Source organism: Scardinius erythrophthalmus (genome assembly GCF_964197995.2).
Source record: "Scardinius erythrophthalmus genome assembly, chromosome: 14".
NCBI lineage: Eukaryota > Metazoa > Chordata > Actinopteri > Cypriniformes > Leuciscidae > Scardinius > Scardinius erythrophthalmus.
In genome coordinates this window covers 33,015,392-33,036,512 of record NC_138234.1, presented here as the reverse complement: position 1 = coordinate 33,036,512, position 21,121 = coordinate 33,015,392, and the positions used below count along the sequence as shown (strand labels likewise).

Genomic DNA, 21,121 nt, shown 5'->3' with positions numbered 1-21,121 from the left:
TGGCGGAATGATGTAATTGTGAATATTAAGGTACTGCAGCTACATAAATGGCCACATAACCCCAACATTTTGCATGGTGTATCCTGACACATAGGGGAAACTAGCACAAAAAGATTCTGGGGATGGCTGCCTTTTTGCTGTCAAATATCACCCTCAACATACCCCAAAAGAAATCATTTTCAAGCATTTTATTATATATACCACTGCCTCAAATGTACATGAAAAACTTCCCAAGTTTATAAGCTTCAATTTAAGTCCAAGATGACCTTTCTATCTAGAGGATTACAGCTGGTATATCCAAAGATCTCCACTGTACCTCAAATCGGAGAAAACAGAACTTTCTAGCATTACCATTACCATTAAGCATATTTTTTGCATATGAACAATGTCTTAAACAAGAGTTGAGACTTGACTTACGTACTGCTATACTATATGAAGTGAATTGCATGAAAAGTGAGTAATGTTATGCCCCTAGGTGGACTGGGGTCAGGGTGCAACAGAGGGTACATTCACACAAAATCAATTAACCCTCTGGGGACCAAGCTGTTTTTGGGGTCCTTGAGATGTTCTGACATGCCTTGATATTTGTGCTTTTTTCAGTTATTTGTAAACATGTTAATGGCTAAGGTGTAAATTCACTCTATATAGCACAAACAGGGCTACCATAATATGCGAGCAACGTGTATGTAGATGTTTGTATTTTTAAGAGAATAATGTTTATGCGTGGTTTAATATTGGAAAAAAATAAAATGAAAGTTGCTGATTTAAGAACACAAAACACATATTAAATATGTGTCCACAAGACTTTTGAGTAATTGATGTTGTTCCTTTGAGTTCTAGCTTCAAAATTATGTGAAAATAGTCTTGCTTTATCGTTCACAAAAAAAAATACATTGATTTAAATGGTGTAAAACAGGTTTTGCTTGGAAAGCCAATATGCGAGGGGGAGGAGTAGTTTACACCTTAGATTACAGTGTCCCACACCCACTCTGCATAATTAGCCATTCATTCAGGTGTGACACTGACTGAGCCACAATGCAAAGACAAAAGATGTATTTAGAAGACTTATATTGACCATTTAAGATTTCGCTTACACCTCTCTTGTAAATATGTTTTGCTATTTTATTAAAAATGTTACAATTACAACAATAATTACAATTTCAACAATATTTCAAGTGTACAATTTCTTTGAAAAAAAAAAAAAAAAGATTATAGGCCTACATTTTAGCATATGTATTCATTAGTTTGAATATAGCCAACATTGGAACATCTAACATCTTAGTCTATGAATTTATTTTTGACAAAAATAGTATTTTTTTGCAGGTTAATATGTTGCTTATACAAATACATTTTATTTCAACATATTCCAGTCGATTTTTACTCATCTCAGTAGGCTATAGCAAAGCAGTTTATTCTTTCACAAACAGACGCGCGATTCATATTTAGGCTAAACAGTCTTTACAAATATGTACCCTTCATTCATCACACAGAAAGGCGAGTCATATTATAGAAATGCGATTCATCTTTTTGCGGTTTGCATAGGCCTACACTAACGTTATTCCATAACGTTATTCCACACGTGAGAAAAGAAAACAGCCTACCTCACTTCTCAGCGGGATCTGCTCCTCATATCAGGATATATTGCTCCTCATATCAGCACTGTTCTGAGGAAACTTTTCTCCATAAAGGTAGGCTATAATGTCTCACTCGCGAGGAGTCGCGACCATCGCGACGCGCTTTGTTTACAGCTGATGTGGGCGTTTCACAGCTCTGAAATAGTTCTCAGAATTTGCGTTTGAATAGCACGCGCTCTCGGGGGAGTGGTCACATTAGTGTGAATCATCTCGTAATGAGGTCGACTGGAGTCGCTCTCTTTTTATACAGATTACAGAAGCTGATAATATTTGTTTTTTATATAAGTGACTTCATTTAACAGCTGCGATCTCAAGCTTTATGCCCGTGGGTCTGTTTGCCTGTTTGACTGAATTTTCGCGGAGTTATAGATCATTTTCGAACGCGTTTCAAATGGGAGTTTTCTGACAGACAGAAGGCAGACATCGCATCATGTTAAAGTTTCTTTATTTGTCAAAAAGCAAAACACTTTTTTTCTATTGTGAGTATCCTGAAAAAAAAATAGAAACTGAACAGGATCGATTGATGTATAACACGAAAATTAAAGATCAAAATTAACAGACAGGGCCGGCGCTAGCCATTTGGGTGCCCTAAGCACAAACGCTTGGTGGTGCCCCCCCCCCCCCCACCCCACCAAAGGAATAACAACCATTCAGAATTTCTTAGTTAGGTTCTCTTTACTTCCAAAATAACTGCTGCAAATAAATAATTTTACATTAACAATGGCACCAAACATGAAAAGAAATAAATAATATAAAGGTTAAAATTATAAATACCAAATACCACCACAATTACTAAAAACACAGATTTGGAACTGAACAATGTAAACACAAAGTTAAAAGTGCAAAGGTCAGGCACAATATAATAATTCTGTACATAATTAATTTGACAACTCTGTGAATATGAAAATATACAAACACTGAGATTGTGGGGTTTTTTTTCTCCTAATTGCAGTTTCAAAGTTTTAAAAAAAAAAAAGACTCAACATGCAGGGCTAAAGCCCCGGATCTTTTGCACTACTAGCGACGCCCCTGGACATGCATACACGCATAGGCGTAATTTGCGGGTAGGACATGTCCCCACCACTTTTGAAACATCTCGCGGCACGAATGTACCAATACAAACAAACAAAACGTCTCCAGTTAACCAGCAGAGCATTCATTTCATTCGTTTTTAAAATAAGAGTCGATCTAGCGCTGAAATGTGTTGTTTTTTTAAATCAAATTATCAAAGTGCTCGTTGCCGAGCGATCAGTGGCGCGGATCTGTTTGTTTCTGGCTCGCGCACAGCCTCACTCAGACGCGCGTTTCAATCCGTTGTGGAGAGACTCTCTATTCGCTCCGGTACAATTAGAAAACAAAAAGCACAAAAAGTGTCCCTGTCTGATATACAACCACTGAAAAACAAAATCGGATTTGATGAGAGAAAAAAAAAAACTATATGATTGTGGATTAGAACTCAAAACCTCTGAGTCGCTTGGCAAACATTCTACCCCTGGACCACTTAAATACACACATAATTTCGTCGGATCAACATATAATAGGCCTCATTGAACGACCACTTAAACCCAATATTAACATGTTTTAGACATATTTTATTTGTTATTTATACTAGTACCCTATTGTGATGATTTTTCACGACCCAGATTTGACCCAGATGTGCGTGTGCGGAGCGCCGGCCCTGTTAACAGAGCATTTTGTGTTTATTTTTCATTGCTAAAAAAAAAAACGAGCAAAACGCGCCGGCGCGTTTTTGGTCCCCAGAGGGTTAACCAAATGTGAGATTTATTAAAGTCCACAAAGTCCTCACAACACAAGGAATAAAGATGACTCTAGTGTGCAGTCTGTTATTAAAAAGCCAATCTTCAATAGAGTAAACGTTAGTAACCTCCTGTACAGGTAAAAATTCTTTACTGCCAAATGGCGAAACGTCTAAATAGGAATCTCGCTAGACACGCTGGCATGCAATCATTTGCATCAGCTGTTAAGCCTCGCAGTGCAGGGTATATAATGAGCAGCAGGTGCGAGGTGAGCTCCTTTTTTGCTGAGGAGCCAAGCCTGGTAAGCTGGCCACCCCGGCAGGGAGCAGCAGATGTGACGATGGGATGTACGAGGGTTACCATATGTAACCAAGACGTTCCCTTATCGGTCGGTCACTCTCGAAGTACGTTGTGACCGACTGATAGGAATCCCTACCAAAGCGCCACAGCTGCTGTACCCCAGTGCAGCCAGCGCCCGGTGTAAGCATATACCCCTTCTTGCCTGGAAGGATGATAGGAAAGAGCTTACACAGAGCGTATCTGTCACTGTTGTTCCATGATAACCCATACAGTGAGATTATTGGATAACACTGCGAAAACGTGCCCTTTCTATGGAAGGGGAATGCTGCGGAATCCACATTCTTCGAGGGAGTTATGTAAAAAAATACATATGGACAAGCCCAAAGGTTGTACTGCATATGAATATTGTGTAACTTAGCCCAAGGGAAAGACACGGGGCTTCGATTAGGAGCAGCCGTGGAAGTATACACATATGGGATCCCCGTAGGGTCACACATATGGAACCCAGCCTAACACCTGATCTCTGAAGGGAGTGGTAGGAACCTTGGGCACATAGCCAGGCCGGGGTCTCAGTACAACATGGTTGTCACCCGGCCCTAACTCTAGGCACAATTCGTTGACCGAAAATGCTTGCAGGCCCCTTACCCTCTTGATAGAGACCAGTGCAATCAGCAGCAAAGTCTTCAAAGAGAGAAGCTCTAAGTCTGCTGACTGCAAAGGCTCAAAGGGAGCATCCTGAAGAGCTCAAAGCACCAGGGAAAGGTCCCAAGAAGGTATGGAGGGGGACGAGCAAGTCGTACTTTCCAACTGATTTGCCATGTATGTGGTCATGATAAGCTGAAATAGCAGTAGCATGTAATTTGAGCGTGGAGGGAGACAGCCTTTGCACGGACCAGTACGTCTCTTTACGCCCTGTAGCGGCCTCTTTAAGCGGCTCAGAGCGAGACGTACTGCTAGCAACTCGAGGCAGTTGATGTGCCAATGCAGTTGAGCGCCCATCCACATCCATGACACTACATTTCCGTGGTACGTGGCACCATCTCTTAACACCACAGCATGCCTGGACACCTGTTTTAAGGGGACTCTTTCCCGCAGGAACAAGGGGTCTGACCACGGGCTGAAGGTCTGGCGGCACACCGGTGTGATTGTCACCCGGTGAGTGCCGTGATGCCACGCCCATCTCGGGTCTCGGCCATGAAACCAGTGCTGAAGCGGTCTCATATGGAGCTGCCTGAGCGGAGTTACCGCTGATGCTGCTGCCATATGCCCCAGGAGCCTCTGTAAGAATTTCAGTGGGACCGCCTTTGTAGGTGTTCAGTACAGACTAAGCACGTTACTCTGTGAGGCGTGCTGTCTGTGCGACCGAATCCAAATCCATACCGAGAAAATAGATCCTCTGCACGGGGGCGAGTTTGCTCTTCTCCCAGTTGACCTGAACACCCAACTGGCTGAGGTGCCTGAGCACAAGGTCCCTGTGTTCACAGAACTGATCTCGAGAGTGTGCTAATATAAGTCAGTCGTCCAGATAGTTGAGGATGAGCACGCCCTATTCTCTCATGGGAACAGGGGGCCCTCCGTGACTTTCGTGAAGACACGGGCAGGACTTTGTACTGATATGCTCGACCCTGTTGAGGAAGAATCAAGACATGAAAGTGTGCGTCCTTCAGGCCGATCGCTGCAAACCAATCTTGGGGACGGATGCATTCGAAAATGCATTTCTGCATGAGCATTTTGAACCCACCACCTTTCTTGGGTACAATTAAGTAGGGACTATAGTGCCCTGACCTCATATCGGCTGGAGGGACCGACTCTATCGCGTCCTTCTCCAGTAGGACTGCGATCTCTGCTCGCAAGACATGGGCATCGGCTGCTCTCACTGTACTGAATCGCATAGCCAAGCCTGATGGTCCGAATGAGCCAGCGAGACGGACTGGGGAGTGCTAACCACGTTCGCCGAGACCGTACAAGCAGGACCGGACCGTAGGCATACCCGGAGTGGGGCAGCGAGGTGGAACACAGGGACTCGGCTCGGGAGGCTCTCTCTGGGAGGCAGCCCGTAGCGGAGTCTGAGTGTGCTGTGCTACACTTACCTGGTTCCACGAGGCAGGAGGTGCAGGAGGCGGCTTGGTTGCATTCTCAAACTGCTCACTGCTGCCTGCTGCCTGCTGGCGATAAAAGAGGTGAATGAGAGTGGTGAGGATTCTCTCCCCCCACTGCTCTCTGGGCCCTCTTCAGACCCAGAGATGAAAGAAACTGCTCCTTTATTGAAAATTTGGGTACCGCGTATCCTGCTGTATACCCGCCGTGTTTGTTTTTGAATAAAAACAAAAGGGAACAAAGGATTGTCCACCCGGCCCTCTTTTAAGGGAGGGAGCTGTGCGGTCACCATCTCCCGAAGAGTAGACCGCTCTGGCAGTAAAAGGTGCCATCCCACGATCCCAGGTAATGACCTCATTCACAGAAACACACAGATAGAATGTCATCTTTATAAAGACGCGTTCTATCCGTGTAAGCTCTTTTAGGGACTAATCTCGTTAGTCCTGAAGCACGCAGGGGAGCGGTCACTGCAAACACAGACAGGAATGTGCACCTGTCTGTGCGCTCTCTCTCCTCGCTGGTCTTACCAGCCGTGAAAACGGCCTTTGAGCACTCTCAAGTGCACCTTACCAGCTGTGAGAACAGCTTTGTTTGCTCAAGTCAAAACAAAAACAAAAAGAAAAGAAAGAGAGAGAAAAACGACCGCTCACGCTGCTGTGCTATGTCACCCACACCAGTGTGGAGAAGTCCGAAGAAGAAGAAGCTCGCTCAGTTTCACAATCTCCTTGAAGATATGTAGAACATATCGAAGTTCTTGGCTCCGAAGCAAAAAACTGAAATGCAATCGCACCTTCTACTCATTATATACTTGCTCTGCGAGGCTGAACAGCTGATGCAAATGATTGCATGCCAATGTGTATTGGCTTGTTTTAGTTTCACTTGAAGTAGATTGGCCTAGATTTTCCTATCTGTCGGTCACGACTTGCGTAGAGAGTGACTGACAGATAATGAAACTAAAATACAGCTCAAACGTAAAATAGAAAACTTAGATTCTTGGTTCTTAGATCTTTTTGCTGCTTACCCATGCTGTTCTTTGACAACTGGTCATGTTAGTGTATTGTGTTAGTGTAGAATATAAATATTTCTATATTATTAACCAAACTGACTTTATTTTCTGTCACAAGTCTACAGAATTGTTTTTATTGAGAATTAACAGAGGTTTAGATGTTGATGTCTTATTGAAAATGTTTTCGTTTGAGGTCACCATCACGGAGATCAGTGTTTGCTTTAGTTGGCCTCTTGACCCTTGACTTTGATTAAGTTTGAAATTTTTTACAGTGTAGAACCACTATGGTTTGAGGGCGACGTCATCCCCAAAGCCCTTGTTGATGTCTTGGGAGAGAATGAAGCGGATGAAGATGATTTGACTGATGAAATCCATACGAATACAGATGTAGATGACGAAAATGATGATTGAGAGTTTATATTCTACACTAATACAATACACTAACATGACCAGTCATCGAAGGATAAGCAGCAAAAAGATCTAAGAACCAAAGAAATGTTTTCTATTTTATGTTTGAGCTGTATTTTAGTTTCGCCATTTGACTGTAAAGAATGTTTACCTGTACAGAAGGTTACTAACGTTTACTCTATTGAAGGTTGGCTTTTTAATAACAGACTGCACACTAGAGTCATCTTTATTCCTTGTGGACTTATGGAACCCATATGGAATGGTAATGCTTGAATTTATGTTTTCTCCAATTTGAGGTACAGTGGAGAACCTTTGTTGTAGCCTACCTGCTGTAATCCTCTAGATAGAAAGGTCATCTTGGACTTAAATTGAAGCTTATAAAGTTGGGAAGTTTTTCATGTACATTTTTGAGGTAGTGATATATATAATAAAATGATAGAAAATTATCACTTTTGATGACAATTTGTCAGGCGGACAGACATTTTTTTTGGGTATGTTGAGAGTGATATTTGACAGCAAAAAGGCAGCAATCCCCAGAATCTTTTTCTGATAGTTTCCCCTATGTGTCAGGAGACACCATGCAAAGTTTTAGGGTTATATGACCATTTATGTAGCTGCAGTACCTTAATATTCACAATTACATCATTCCGCCAAAAGCTTTTCCCAAAAAGGGAGTTTTTTGGCCTCTGAGACCAAACAGGGCCGAGTTGGGGGTGGTCGTTATCAACTTATGATGGACCAAGGTATAAGATAATAGAAAATAATAGTGAAAAAAAGGTAGCAAAAAACATCCTGAGGAGTGGACTATTGGCCTATTATTGCTTCTGTGAAATGCTGTATTTATTACCTGTGTGTACTGGTCATGTGTGTGTTAATTACTGAGCTTTTAAAAACATGAATATATTAAATTGTTCTGCACAGACAGTAGCTCATAGTAGTGTGTATTTTCCTCCCTTACCAAGTCATAAAAGAGGGTGTGTATCATAATCCTGCTTTTCAGGGCAAAAACTTTGCATATCACGTCGCATGACAGTTCAGGTGTTTCAGTGACTACCCGGGTCAGTTTGAGTTTAGTTTGAGCAAATCGAGAAGGTGGACTGATTTTTAGGGTGAAAGAATTTTAGAGACAGTATATTTATATTATATCCTTATTCCTTAAAGAATTACATGTGAGCAATATACATTGACATGCATTTAATGTAAAATAATATAAATGTATACATATAAATAACAGCTTTGTCCTGAGACTGTGGGACTCCAGCCTCCTGTGACTCTATAGGTTTGAAGAATTGAGGGATGGATGGATATAAAGTTTGTGGTAATAAAATATTGACTAAATAAAGTCAGTTGATTCACTTGCATTAATCAGTCTAAAACATTTTTTTCAGCTTCTCAAATTTTCATTGTAGCAGTGTTTTTTTGTTTTGTTTTTTTGCTCTGTACATATGTTAAAATATAGAAAAGCTGGGGAATGCTGTGTCAAGCCGAAACACGCCATTTCATTGAAGGTCTTTTATGCTTAACCATGTGAGTGCCTTGGAATATTTTGTTATGTTCATGTTAAAATATAGATTTTCCATAATGACTTTAAAGTCAATGTAGATGTTGAATGTGTCTACACTGCAGCTCATGAGACACTGTTGTTTCATCCCTTGCCATGGTTTCATTTTTGTTGAGTTGAAAGAGGATGTGTAGGCCTACTTTAGGAAAAATCCAAATTTGCAAGGCAAAACGTATCCATGATCACTGCACACATGATTCATTGTGATTAGTTTAGGCCACCGTATTAGGTTTGATCTTGTTTATACTCTCCAGTAACACACACAAACACACACACACATATTCTCTTTTGATCCTTAGATCAAAATCCTTGCAAAATGTACAACTCATTCACAATTTAATTACATCCACATAGCAGACAAACACAGAAATGCTACATCACACTATTATTGTGAGCTATTTATTTTAGATTTTCATTTCACTCGGACATTCATCTGGGGACTGGCATCGGCTCTTTCGGATCTGATGTCATAAACCAGCACAGCAACAGCAGCCACGCCCACCAGAGCAGAGATGACCAATCGGATCACAGCTTCAGTACAACCACAAAAGGGACTTGAATCTGTGGAAACAAAAAGGTTACCCGAATTAAAGGATTGAAAAACCTAAATAGTACAAATAGTTTTCTATTTGAGACATGAAAGGATTCTGACCTCAAAGAAAAGCAACTCACTAAAATTTACACTGATCAGCCACATCATTAAAACCACCTGTCTAACATCGTGTAGGTCTTGCTGCCAAAACAGCTCTGATGCATCAAGGCATGTATTCACGAGACCTCTGAAGCTGTCCTGTGGTTTCTGGCACAAAGACATTCGCAGCAGATCCTTTAGTCCTGTTAGTTAGGTGAGTTTTAGGCACCCATGACCTAGATGCCACTTCACTGGTTGTTCTTCCCTCCACCACTTTTGGTAACTAACCACTGCATAGCGGAAACAGCCCACAAGACTTGCCGAGATCAAGTCGTCAAGCCATCACTATTTAACACTTGTCAAAGTCACTCAGATCTTTTACCATTTTTCCTGCTTCCAACACATTAAATTCGACAACTGACTGGTCACTTGCTGCCTAATATATCCCACCCATTCACAGGTGCCAGTGTGCCATATAATTAATGTTATTCACTTCACCTGTCAGTGGTTTTAATGTTGTGGCTGATCAGTGTATTTGAGTTATAATTATCAAGAGAGCAGCTAGTTGTGAAAGGGTAAGTTTCCTGTCTCAATCTCTGTAAGGTTTCGAGTCAAATGTTCTCTAGCAGGTTGCAAATACCTAGTTAAAAACTCTTAAGATAGATTTTTTTTTTAATGTTATTTTCGAAACTACAATCATCATTATTTTGTGATGTTTATTGGATAAATACTGCACACAATGAAACCACAATGAAGTACATTTAGTGTTGATTTAATTGTATTTATATCAGAGCAATTAAGGGTAATTCATTAGTTTGTTGGCAAACACATAATATTAGAAATGTGCTGGAATTGAACTTGACCTGTATATTGTGGACAGTGTTGCTGGAAGCTGAATTGCATTGTCTTGTTGCTGATTGGGTTAGCCACCACACAATGATACACATCACTGTTTCTCTCTTTTATCTCCAGTGGGAGAGAGATATTAATGTTGAGCTCAGGGGTGCTGGTCTGATTCAGTCTTTCTCTCCCTTTATACCACGACAGAGAGACTCCTGGTCCATTTTCAGCTGAACACTTCACTGCACAGTCCTCACAGGAGAAGCCTCTGTCTGGACCAAAACAAGCAGTAGCACATTACTGCAACACTAGTGGAAGAAGTGAGCTTGCTTTTGAGTCTCAAAATAACTTTGTCAACATGCTGCTGACACACCCGACCGCTCAAACAGGAATTGGCCAGATAGCCTATTTATTTGGTGTTTGGACACATTTTACATGATACGGCCTAATTATTAAAGGGTAACGAAACCCTAAAACAACTTTTTTTAGTTTTATTAGTGCTGTTCTTTGATTCGAGTAAATGTTTTGACATTTGGGTATAAAGTGTTTTAATTCTACAATATATGGTGTAAAAACGTCTGAGTGCTGCCCTCTTCAGGTTGAACGGTGGCTACTGCAGTTGAATTTTACTATTGGAAGTTGTGGTGCACATTAATGCACAAATGCACATTAATAGAAAAATATACATGATTCTACAATACTTTTAATATATTTAAAGATAGTACCATTTTTGTTAGTATATTTGCAATGTACTATTGAAAAAGGGAATATATTTCAAATACAATAAAGTATACTTTTTTTCACCAGGGTATTTATGCATTTTTAACCTAAATCACTGCAGCATCCATCTATGAAGGATGTAGGTTAGTTTGGTTATGATGAAAGCATTCGTTATTGTGCAGAAATCGAGTTGCAATGACGAGATCACTGCATTCATGCGCTCAACATTTCTGTGATCTGCTACAATGCTCATCACTGCAACCTTTTGTGCCACGATCTAAATATAATACTTTTCACATTAGTTAACCTTGAGAACTGTAATAGTAAAAACGTGCTAAAAGTTTTCGAGAGAGTTCCACATGTAATACTAGCTATTTTATTTGCAAAGATGTCAGCCAATCACAGCAATAGGCGTTTACACTGAAGTCTCACAGCAGACACGCCCCTTCAAACAGAGCGTTCAAATCAGAGGATAAAGACAACCTTGGAAAAATGCCTTTTATTTCTAAATTGTGACAGTTTTTGATGTAAAAATCATACTAACATTATACGTAAGTGCACCCCAGGAAACATTAAAAAACAATGCAGTTCATGACCCCGTTAACTTTAACACAATCCTATAGGAGTTTGTGACTCTGTACTGTCCAAACAGCAAATTACAAAGAGCTCTAAATAACAAAATAATTATTTAGCAATTAAACATTAAAAGCTAAAAATACTGCCTAATTTAAAAAAAATATATATATGTTAACAGTAGTGATTAATTACCGACAAATGTTTCCAGCAGTGGTATGCTACACCATTGTCACAATTTGCATATTGTGCACAGAACACATACCATATAAATGGCAAAAATATGAATGGTATGAAAGTAAACTGTATGGCAAACATTGCAAAACTATCCAGACTTTTTAATTGTATTACTCACCAGATATCTGACACTCACTGACCAGTGAGCTGCTTTCGATGACAGGCAATGGGACCGGTGCTTCAAAATAACAGAATTATATCAGGTGTAATGATGTAATCCAGGAGGCAAGTTGACATGAACCCAAATGCAACTTTAACAAAACAAACATTAAACAAAGGCTGGAAACTGGAAACAAAGACAAGAACCTTGAAAAACATGCAATTCTAGACAAAGACACAGGGCAAACATGAGGGCTTAAATACACAAGACTAACGACAAGACAAGGGACACCTGTGAACAATAATCAGACAATTAACCAATGACAAGACACATGGCAGGATCACTGTCACGGGATGCACACACAAAAAGGTAAGGTCCAAGTGCAGTTTAATGGGTACTCACAATCCAGCCAGGCAAAAGGTCAAAATCCATACAAGACAGTTCGATAAACAAGAAACAACCAGGAGTGGAACAGAGAAGTTCAAATAGACATTAAACAAGGAATCCACAACAATCACAGAAACAGACAGGGTATAAATAGACAGGTACAAACAGTGTGAGTGGAAACAGCTGTGTGCAATGATCAGTGATGAGTTCAGACAAAGAATTATGGGAAATGCAGTTCATGAGGTGGTGACGGTATGGGGAAGAGACCTCTAGTGGACACCCAGGGAACACCAACCAGACACTGTGACATTACCCCCCCCCCCTCTAAGGAGCAGCTACCTCAGAAACAAAAAAAACAAACAAAAAAAAAAACCCCACGAGTCCAGGAGGGAAGTGGAACGGTGGACGATCAGGGGGAGGAATGGGGGGCCAGGTCTATGGAGGGGAACAAGAACCGGAATGGATGGCTTAACAGGTGGCCCTGGCGGAGCGGACAGTCCATCGGGCGGCCAGGGCGCAGCAGACAGTCCATCGGGCGACCAGGATGAGACAGACAGTCCATCGGGCGGGCACGACGGAGACGACCCCTCGGGCGGCCACGGCGGAGACGACCCCTCGGGCGGCCATGGCACAGGAACAGACACCGGCTCAGAAACACGAACAGGCACCGGCTCAGGAACAGACCCTGGCTCAGGAACAGGAACATTCACCGGCTCAGGAGGCTCGGCAGTGGCCATCTTGTCTGGAGACACTGGCTCGGCGGCGGCCATCTTGTCCGGAGACACTGGCTCGGCAGACTTGACGTGAACAGTCTCTGGATCGGCAGAGGCCATCTTGTCCGGAGACACTGGCTAGGCAGCGACCATCTTGTCCGGAGACACTGGCTCGGCAGATGTGACGTGAACAGTCACTGGCTCGGCGGCGGCCATCTTGTCCGGAGACACTGGCTCGGCAGATGTGACGTGAACAGTCACTGGCTCGGCGGCGGCCATCTTGTCCGGAGACACTGGCTCGGCAGATGTGACGTGAACAGTCACTGGATCGGCAGAGGCCATCTTGTCCAGAGACACTGGCTAGGCGGCGGTCATCTTGTCCGGAGACACTGGCTCGGCAGATGTGACGTGAACAGTCACTGGCTCGGCGGCGGCCATCTTGTCCGGAGACACTGGCTCGGCAGATGTGACGTGAACAGTCACTGGCTCGGCGGCGGCCATCTTGTCCGGAGACACTGGCTCGGCAGATTTGACGTGAACAGTCACTGGCTCAGCGGCGGCCATCTTGTCCGGAGACACTGGCTCGGCAGACGTGACGTGAATAGTCTCTGGATTGGCAGAGGCCATCTTGTCCGGAGACACTGGCTCGGTGGCGGCCATCTTGTCCGGAGACACTGGATCGGCAGAGGTGACGTGAACAGTCACTGGCTCGGCGGCGGCCATCTTGTCCGGAGACACTGGCTCGGCAGATGTGACGTGAACAGTCACTGGCTCGGCGGCGGCCATCTTGTCTGGAGACACTGGCTCGGCAGATTTGACGTGAACAGTCACTGGCTCAGCGGCGGCCATCTTGTCCGGAGACACTGGCTCGGCAGACGTGACGTGAATAGTCTCTGGATTGGCAGAGGCCATCTTGTCCGGAGACACTGGCTCGGTGGCGGCCATCTTGTCCGGAGACCCTGGATCGGCAGAGGTGACGTGAACAGTCACTGGCTCGGCGGCGGCCATCTTGTCCGGAGACACTGGCTCGGCAGATGTGACGTGAACAGTCTCTGGATCGGTAGACGTGACGACCTTCATGTCTTGAGGGACGGTGGACGCCTGCTTCCTCCTCCTCCTCCTATGATGGCAAGATGGTGGCATCGAGCCCACCGCCTCTGGAGGCGCTACAATCTCCGGCAAGGGCATGGCGGCCATCTTGTTACGAGACACAGGCGCAGGGTCAGCCATCCCGTCAGGAGACGAAGGCGTGACTGGAGTATCCCACTGGCTCCGATGATGAAGGTATCTGGTGAAACCCCAAAAGTCCAGGATCTCCAGCCCCTTCATCTCCCATCGAGGCAAAGAGTCATCAAGGCAACAGTTAAAAAGATCCTTGAGTGTAGCATCGTTATAACCCATGTCTGCCTAGAGAGTAAAAAAATGCCTGAGACAGGCAACCCACCGTCTGGCCCTGCTGACGTAGGGCCATTAAATTTCAGACTCGTCCCCTCCTCTCCTTCTCAGTGTTTGGGGGAAGGAAACAAAACCCTGTACTGCTGTCACGGGATGCACACACAAAAAGGTAAGGTCCAAGTGCAGTTTAATGGGTACTCACAATCCAGCCAGGCAAATGGTCAAAATCCATACAAGACAGTTGGATAAACAAGAAACAACCAGGAGTGGCACAGAGAAGTGCAAATAGACATTAAACAAGGAATCCACAACAATCACAGAAACAGACAGGGTATAAATAGACAGGTACAAACAATGTGAGTGGAAACAGCTGTGTGCAATGATCAGTGATGAGTTCAGACAAAGGATTATGGGAAATGCAGTTCATGATGAGGTGGTGATGGTATGGGGAAGAGACCTCTAGTGGACACCCAGGGAACACCAACCAGACACTGTGACAATCACATGACAAACAGGGAATCACATGACAAGACAAGAACCAGGAACAAGAAACAAAACCCAAAACATGACATCAGGAAAAATAGATTAAAAATACATTTCTATAAATATATTTTTTAACAGATTACCAATATATTTTCCTGATACATATTGGTCATGTCTAATATATAAATTTCAGTATATAAGAAAAAAGATGGTAACTCACCATAAACAATAACACTGAATCTTTTATAAATGGTCACTGTATAATCTGTCATAATCTGTGCCGTATAGAGTCCTGAGTGACTGGTTGTGATGTTCCCAATAACGAGAGATCCAGTCTACGGGTCCATCTGCAATCTGTCTTTAAGTCCCTCATAACTGCCATGTATAAAGATTTTCAGTTTATAGATTTCAGCAATGAGAGTGTCTGGATTCTCAGGTCCAAATAGCCACAGTATCTGTATATCTCTGTTAACGTCACTAACACCAGTATGTAAAGTTACAGAATCTCCCTTCATCACTGATATTGTCTTGACTTCATCTGTCTCAGCAACAATAAACACACCTGGAGAACAAGAGTGGCATGAAGTTCCTTTTACAAGAAACTGCAAAGACTCAAACTGAACAACAGAAGTCTGACTTACCACACAAAATAAGCAGAATTGAAGCAAACCGTTTACTGACAAACATTTTCCTTAAGTGTACTTAAAATAGTCTGTCTAGTTTTAAAACATGTCGGTGAGGTCTGGTGGTTTCATGTGCATGAAGAACCCTTTACCTTCATCACACAGCTCTGTCACGCACCAGCAGTTGTGTAGCTGCCCACAAACCACATCCCTTTTCAAATAACTTAAGTAAAAATGAGATTCAGCAGGCTCTCACAGTTCATCTGCTGAATGATCAGCTTTTACAGCAGTGATTGTGATTAGTCAATCGCAATTAGTGATCGCTGCCAAAGATGACAAACTTTTTTTACGGCTACTGTTGTGGATACAGATCAGGAACAACAACGTCCAACGCACAGAAAAATCGTGAAGCAAAGAGGACATGGAGATCGACATACAAAACTGAGCAGTTTACTTATGAATCATGATATTTAAAAAAATCTCAGCTGTCCGATTCTGTTAATTCTATTACGAAATAAATTCAAACAATAAATACCGTTTTGCCGTTTTAATGTGAAGTGACAGATTCCTAGCGGCACGTGAACTGATCATCTCTAGCAAATAGTAAATAAACACAAATTAACAATGTTGAAAGATACAGTATAACTTACCGAAATGTATATTCCTCATTCATAATATCGATCAATAAGTGTTTTTCAACCGCGGAAAGAGGTAAAACAGCTGGAGAACAATCGTCACATAACATCAGGAAAGCCATTTAATTGTATTTGGCTAAATATGTGTAGCCTACTATTACTTTTTTTAACCTTAAATTATACCAGCTAATAGGGCTTTTTTCCTTGAGAAAAAGTAACGCCTATCTTGTGTAACGTTACCTAATATTTATCCAAATGAGTCAATATTGAATCAAATCACAAGAATTGAATCGAAATGGTGAAATTTGTTAAGCAAAAAAAAACAACAACAACATAGCTTACCAGAAATTGTACCATGTAAACATTGTAACATGTTTCTGTTTAGGAGTAAAGAAGTGTATATGCAGGGTTTAAAGGGGACGTTTTTTCTCCTCTCTAACCTTTACTTCCCCGTTGATTAGCTTTACCTGCCTATCCACCATTCAGTCGTTACATTTTGTTTCGTTCTCTTTTAAAGTTTGGATGGGGAGGGGCCCTAGCCCTACCTCGCCTTGGGCCCCCGATTTGCTAAATTCGCCACTGCTTGGGATATACTGTGGGACTGTGGATAGCCTCGTCCACAATTCCCACAGTAAATAAGGAACTACTCAGCAACAGAGCATAGTCCATATTTTGGGCCAGTGAGCAATTTACTCCCCCGCTGTTTTGCTTCTGCTCTGGTTGCATATTTATGCATCTCAAAACACTTCCTTTAAATTATTGCATTGCTTTCTATCTCTAATACAAAAATCCAGTCAGAAATATTGCATAAAGAGACCAAATGTAAATACAGGATCTATTAGTCATGTGAATCCCTGTGAAGTCTGTTACCAGAAAATCTATATTAATTCAAAAACCTTCAGTATTATTATTTTTTCGTATTATTATACGCTTATTATATGACATTAAACAATAACACTTACTACTCCCCCAATCTACCAAAATGCTTTTATGTTTGCGCAAATCATTTTACAACAGACTGCTTTGTGAACAAAAGTGCGTACAATGCAGGCTTGCTAAAAAGTTGTTACTCGAGGATGGATCTGTATCAACTGTTTTGTTCGTGATTCAACTTACAGTCTCCGGATCGATACTGGTCACGGCAGTAATGAACAGCGTGCACTTTATTACAGTTCATCAGAGTTGTTTTACGAATATAAAGTTTACCAGTTAATTATTAAGCACCCACTGAAAAGGTCTATATATTTGTTTACTTTTAGTTGTAACAAGTGTTTTTGTGTAATTCGCTGTGTACGTTGATGATAATACAAGGGAGAGAGAGAGAGTTCAGTTTATGGACTCTTAAGAGACTTTTAAGACTTTAATGCGCACTTGTACTGTGTTTTATTCAGCTCTTACAGTGATTTTCATCTTTTGTGTGAAGTACAATAATCTTCATAAAACTCATCAGTACATTTTTGGCATTCATTCTACAGCTACAACAGGCATGTACTAAAAGTGGATAAAAGCCAGACGACAAATCATTTATAACCATAATTAAACTAAACTATACTTGTACAATCTCCATGCAGCATATATTCTCTGGCACTGTGGGCATCGTCCGACTCAAAAATATCTGTGGGGTATTTTCAGTTAAAACTTCCCATACACACTCTGGGGACATCAGAGACTTATTTTACATCTTGTAAAAAGGGGCATAATAGATGCCCTTTAAGATGTCTTTGTTACAGTGTAATAATAAAAATAAGTATTGGGTAATATTAATTAACAACATGTACTTACAATAGGGTTCCTTTAAGGTTAGTTGCTTGCTGTTATTACCGTAGTAAATACATGTAATATGTAACAAGAACACTGTAAATGAAAGATTTACCAAAAATTTACCTGAGATAAGGGAACAAGTATTGCGTAGCTATACGCTATGGGGAAACTCCTTTTTTCCGAATACTGAAAACTTTTATAACGCAGTGCTACTGCACAGTCAGCATAGTGCTGAGACTTACTCGCACGCTATTGGCTGGTAACTGCACAAACTTATGGCAGAGTGGCGTAACTGTGCAAACCAATTGGTGCGAAGCCCACCATGCTGAGCGCAGAGCCCGCCAGAATGGGCGGGGCATCTGCCTATAAAATATGCTCTATTTTGCCATAGAGTAGCTGAATAAACTTGGGTAACCAAGGTTGGATCCGCCAGAGAAGGGCCACTAATAGGCCCGTTGATCCGCTTTATGACCTGAATGAGGAGTGAGACTGAAGGAAAAGCATACACGGGAAGGCTGGGCCATTCGTGGTTAGGATTATATTTTTTATTTTTTTTGGAATTAAATCTGATCTGACAGTTCAGATTGAGATGCAAGTTTCCCATCATGCAGAACACAACACAAAGTAGGGCTGCATGATTTGGGGAAAAAGTATGTCTCACAGAAGTAATATAATATCTTATGATGTTCCAGGAATACCATAATGTGGAAAAAGGCATCAAGCTATCTGGCATCTGATTAAACATCAAGACAAACACACGACTGCTGCAATGGTGTATTTGAGTTCTTCAAGCCCTTTCGGTATTTCCATAATAATACGGATTCAGTTGCAGGAAACAGAAATGTTTATTTTGCTCTCAATGAGCCCAGAAAATTTTTGCTGGAACACTAAAAGAAAAGAGAAAGTCCAAATCATCGTCCACGGGGTCAAAGAGCACTTCACAGCAAAGACTGATCCAAGCATCACCAGTGATGCAGTGTTAATTATCTCTGATATATATATCGGTCTCAGTCCAGCCCCAGCATGGATAATGAGTGGGAGGGGAAACACCACAATGACAGCGGAGCACATGGCGAGCTGTCAAAACAATGCTTGTGTGCTCTAAAGACAACAAGGCACACAGACACGGAGACAAAAGACAAAAAAAAAAACACAGCAGATCAGACCAACGTCATGACAGCAACCCCCCCCCCCCACCAAAAAAAAAAAACTTACCACAAACCTACTGCAAACACACTGTGTTGACGATCAGCCAACGCTTGGGTCCATCTGGAAACCCGGGCCAAACCCTCCTCAGCCCTCATCCAGGTGCTACGACACCGATGGAGAAGGGCCAAGGCAGACGGGACCGTGATACTGTGCAGGGAAAAGAGGTGGTTGATAACCCACAGAACATTTAAAAGGATACATACCCATAGACACTACCTGCAGGGAGTTGTGGGAATATTCCACCCACGAAAGCTGCTGACTCCAGGAACACAGACTATGTGACGCCAGGCAGCAGAGAGCTCACTCAAGATCCTGGTTGGATCGCTCGGCCTACCTGTTGGTCTGAGGATGAAAACCAATCTGTCTACAAAACTCTTTCACGAAACCGGGAGACAAATTGGGGTCCTCTGTCAGAGACCACGTCCACCGGAAGACCATGGATCCATGTGGTCCACCACCACCTTTGCTGTCTCCTTGGTGGAGGGGAGCTTGGGTAAGGGGATAAAATGGGCCGCCTTGGAGAAGCCGTCCACCACCGTCAGAATCATGGTGTACCTATCAACAAAATCAAGAGCCAGGTGTGACCAAGGACGAGAGCGAATGGGCGAAGGCTGCAACAGACCAACAGGAGACCGGTTAGACGTCTTATTTTGAGCGCATACCGAGCAAGCTAACACAAGCTGCCAGACATCTTGGGCCATGGATGGCCACGAAAACCTCCAACCCCCCAGATGACAGGCTACGCTGGACTCATGCCCCCACCGAAGGACCTCAGGACACAGAGCAGCCAGCACAAACAACCGACCCTCCGAACACCCCCTCAGGACCTCCCCCCCACACGGCCTCCCTCACCAGCCACTCGACACCTCAGGAAAGGGACCTCACCACCACCTCCCTGGAGAGAATGGTTTCGGGGGCCGTCTCCCCCCCAGGATCCTTGAACAGACGAGACAGTGTGTCAGGCTTAACATTTTTGGAGCTCAGCCAATACGAGAGGGAGAAGTTAAACCGCCCAAAGAAGAATGCAAAGTGGGCCTGGCGAACATTTAACCTCTTAGTCGAACGGGCTTGCTCTAAATTCTTGTGATCCATCCAGACCAAGAAGAGCCTGACTGCCAGCAGCTCCCTGTTACTTATGTCATAATCTCTCTCAATGGGCCTCAGACGGTGAGAGAAGGCACAAGGGTGCACCTTCCCATCTCTGGGGAACCGCTGGGACAGGACCGTGCCTCCCCCGACATCATGGCATCCACCTCAACAATGAATTCCTGTTCAGAATCTTGAAGACAAAGAACAGGAACAGAGATGAAACGGGACTTAAGACAGTTAAAAGCCTCCTGAGTCTAAGAATTCCATCTGAAAGGTACCTTAGGAGAGGTGAGTGCTGTTAAGTGTGCAGCAAACAGGCTAAAGTTACGGATGAATCGCCTGTAGAAGTTAGCGAACCCCAGAAACCACTGCAGCGCCTTCCGGAGAGTCAAGGGTTGGCCATTCAGCCTTACCTTAGCGGGATCGGCTTTGATCGTTGGGGTGTTGAAGGCTGTCTTCCACTCATCCCCCTCACGTATCCAGATCAAATGGCAGGCATTACGGAGGTCTAGCTTGGTAAAGACACTGGCTCCCTGTAGCAACTCAAAAGCTGATGACATCAGAGGCGGAGGATACCTGTTTCTCATGGTGATGTCATTTAGACCCCGGTAGTCAATGCAGGGTCGCAGGGAGCCATCCTTCTTAACGACAAAGAACCCAGCCCAGGCGGGCAAGGAAGAAGACCGGGATTTAAGGTTTCCTGAATATACTTGTCCATGGCCTCTCTCTCAGGACCAGATAAGGAATACAGACGACCCTTGGGCAAAGAAATTCCTGGGAGGAGATTGATGGATAATTAAGGATAACAAGTGGGAGGGGAAACACCACAATTATAGCAGAGCACATGGTGAGCTGTTAAAACAAAACCCATGTGCTCAAAAGACAACAAGGCACGCAGACACAAAGATAAAAGACCAAACAAACAAACAAACAAAAACCCCACAGAAGATCAGACCTAAGTA

General features: G+C 42.9%; 1 protein-coding gene across 1 annotated transcript; it reads right to left on the bottom strand.

Moving 5' to 3' along the window:
- Window positions 1-9,153: 9,153 nt before the first annotated feature.
- Window positions 9,154-15,628, bottom strand: LOC308702002 (uncharacterized protein). The gene is made up of 4 exons (XM_081384552.1): window positions 15,063-15,628; window positions 11,883-11,942; window positions 10,258-10,506; window positions 9,154-9,324 (listed from the first exon to the last, which is right to left on the bottom strand). Exons 1-4 carry the CDS (start codon window positions 15,112-15,114, stop codon window positions 9,176-9,178), a joined length of 510 nt encoding a protein of 169 aa, XP_081240678.1. The 5' UTR covers window positions 15,115-15,628; the 3' UTR covers window positions 9,154-9,175.
- Between the last annotated feature and the right edge of the window lie 5,493 nt (window positions 15,629-21,121).

Excerpts from the sequence above, each read along its gene's own strand:
- LOC308702002 (XM_081384552.1), bottom strand. The coding sequence starts at position 15,114 with ATGACAGATTATACAGTGACCATTTATAAAAGATTCAGTGTTATTGTT. Across the intron at positions 10,507-11,882 it reads CAGTGAGTGTCAGATATCTG|ACAGAGGCTTCTCCTGTGAG; the intron begins GTGAGTAATACA and ends GTTTTGGTCCAG. Across the intron at positions 9,325-10,257 it reads ACACTGTCCACAATATACAG|ATTCAAGTCCCTTTTGTGGT; the intron begins GTCAAGTTCAAT and ends TTGTTTCCACAG.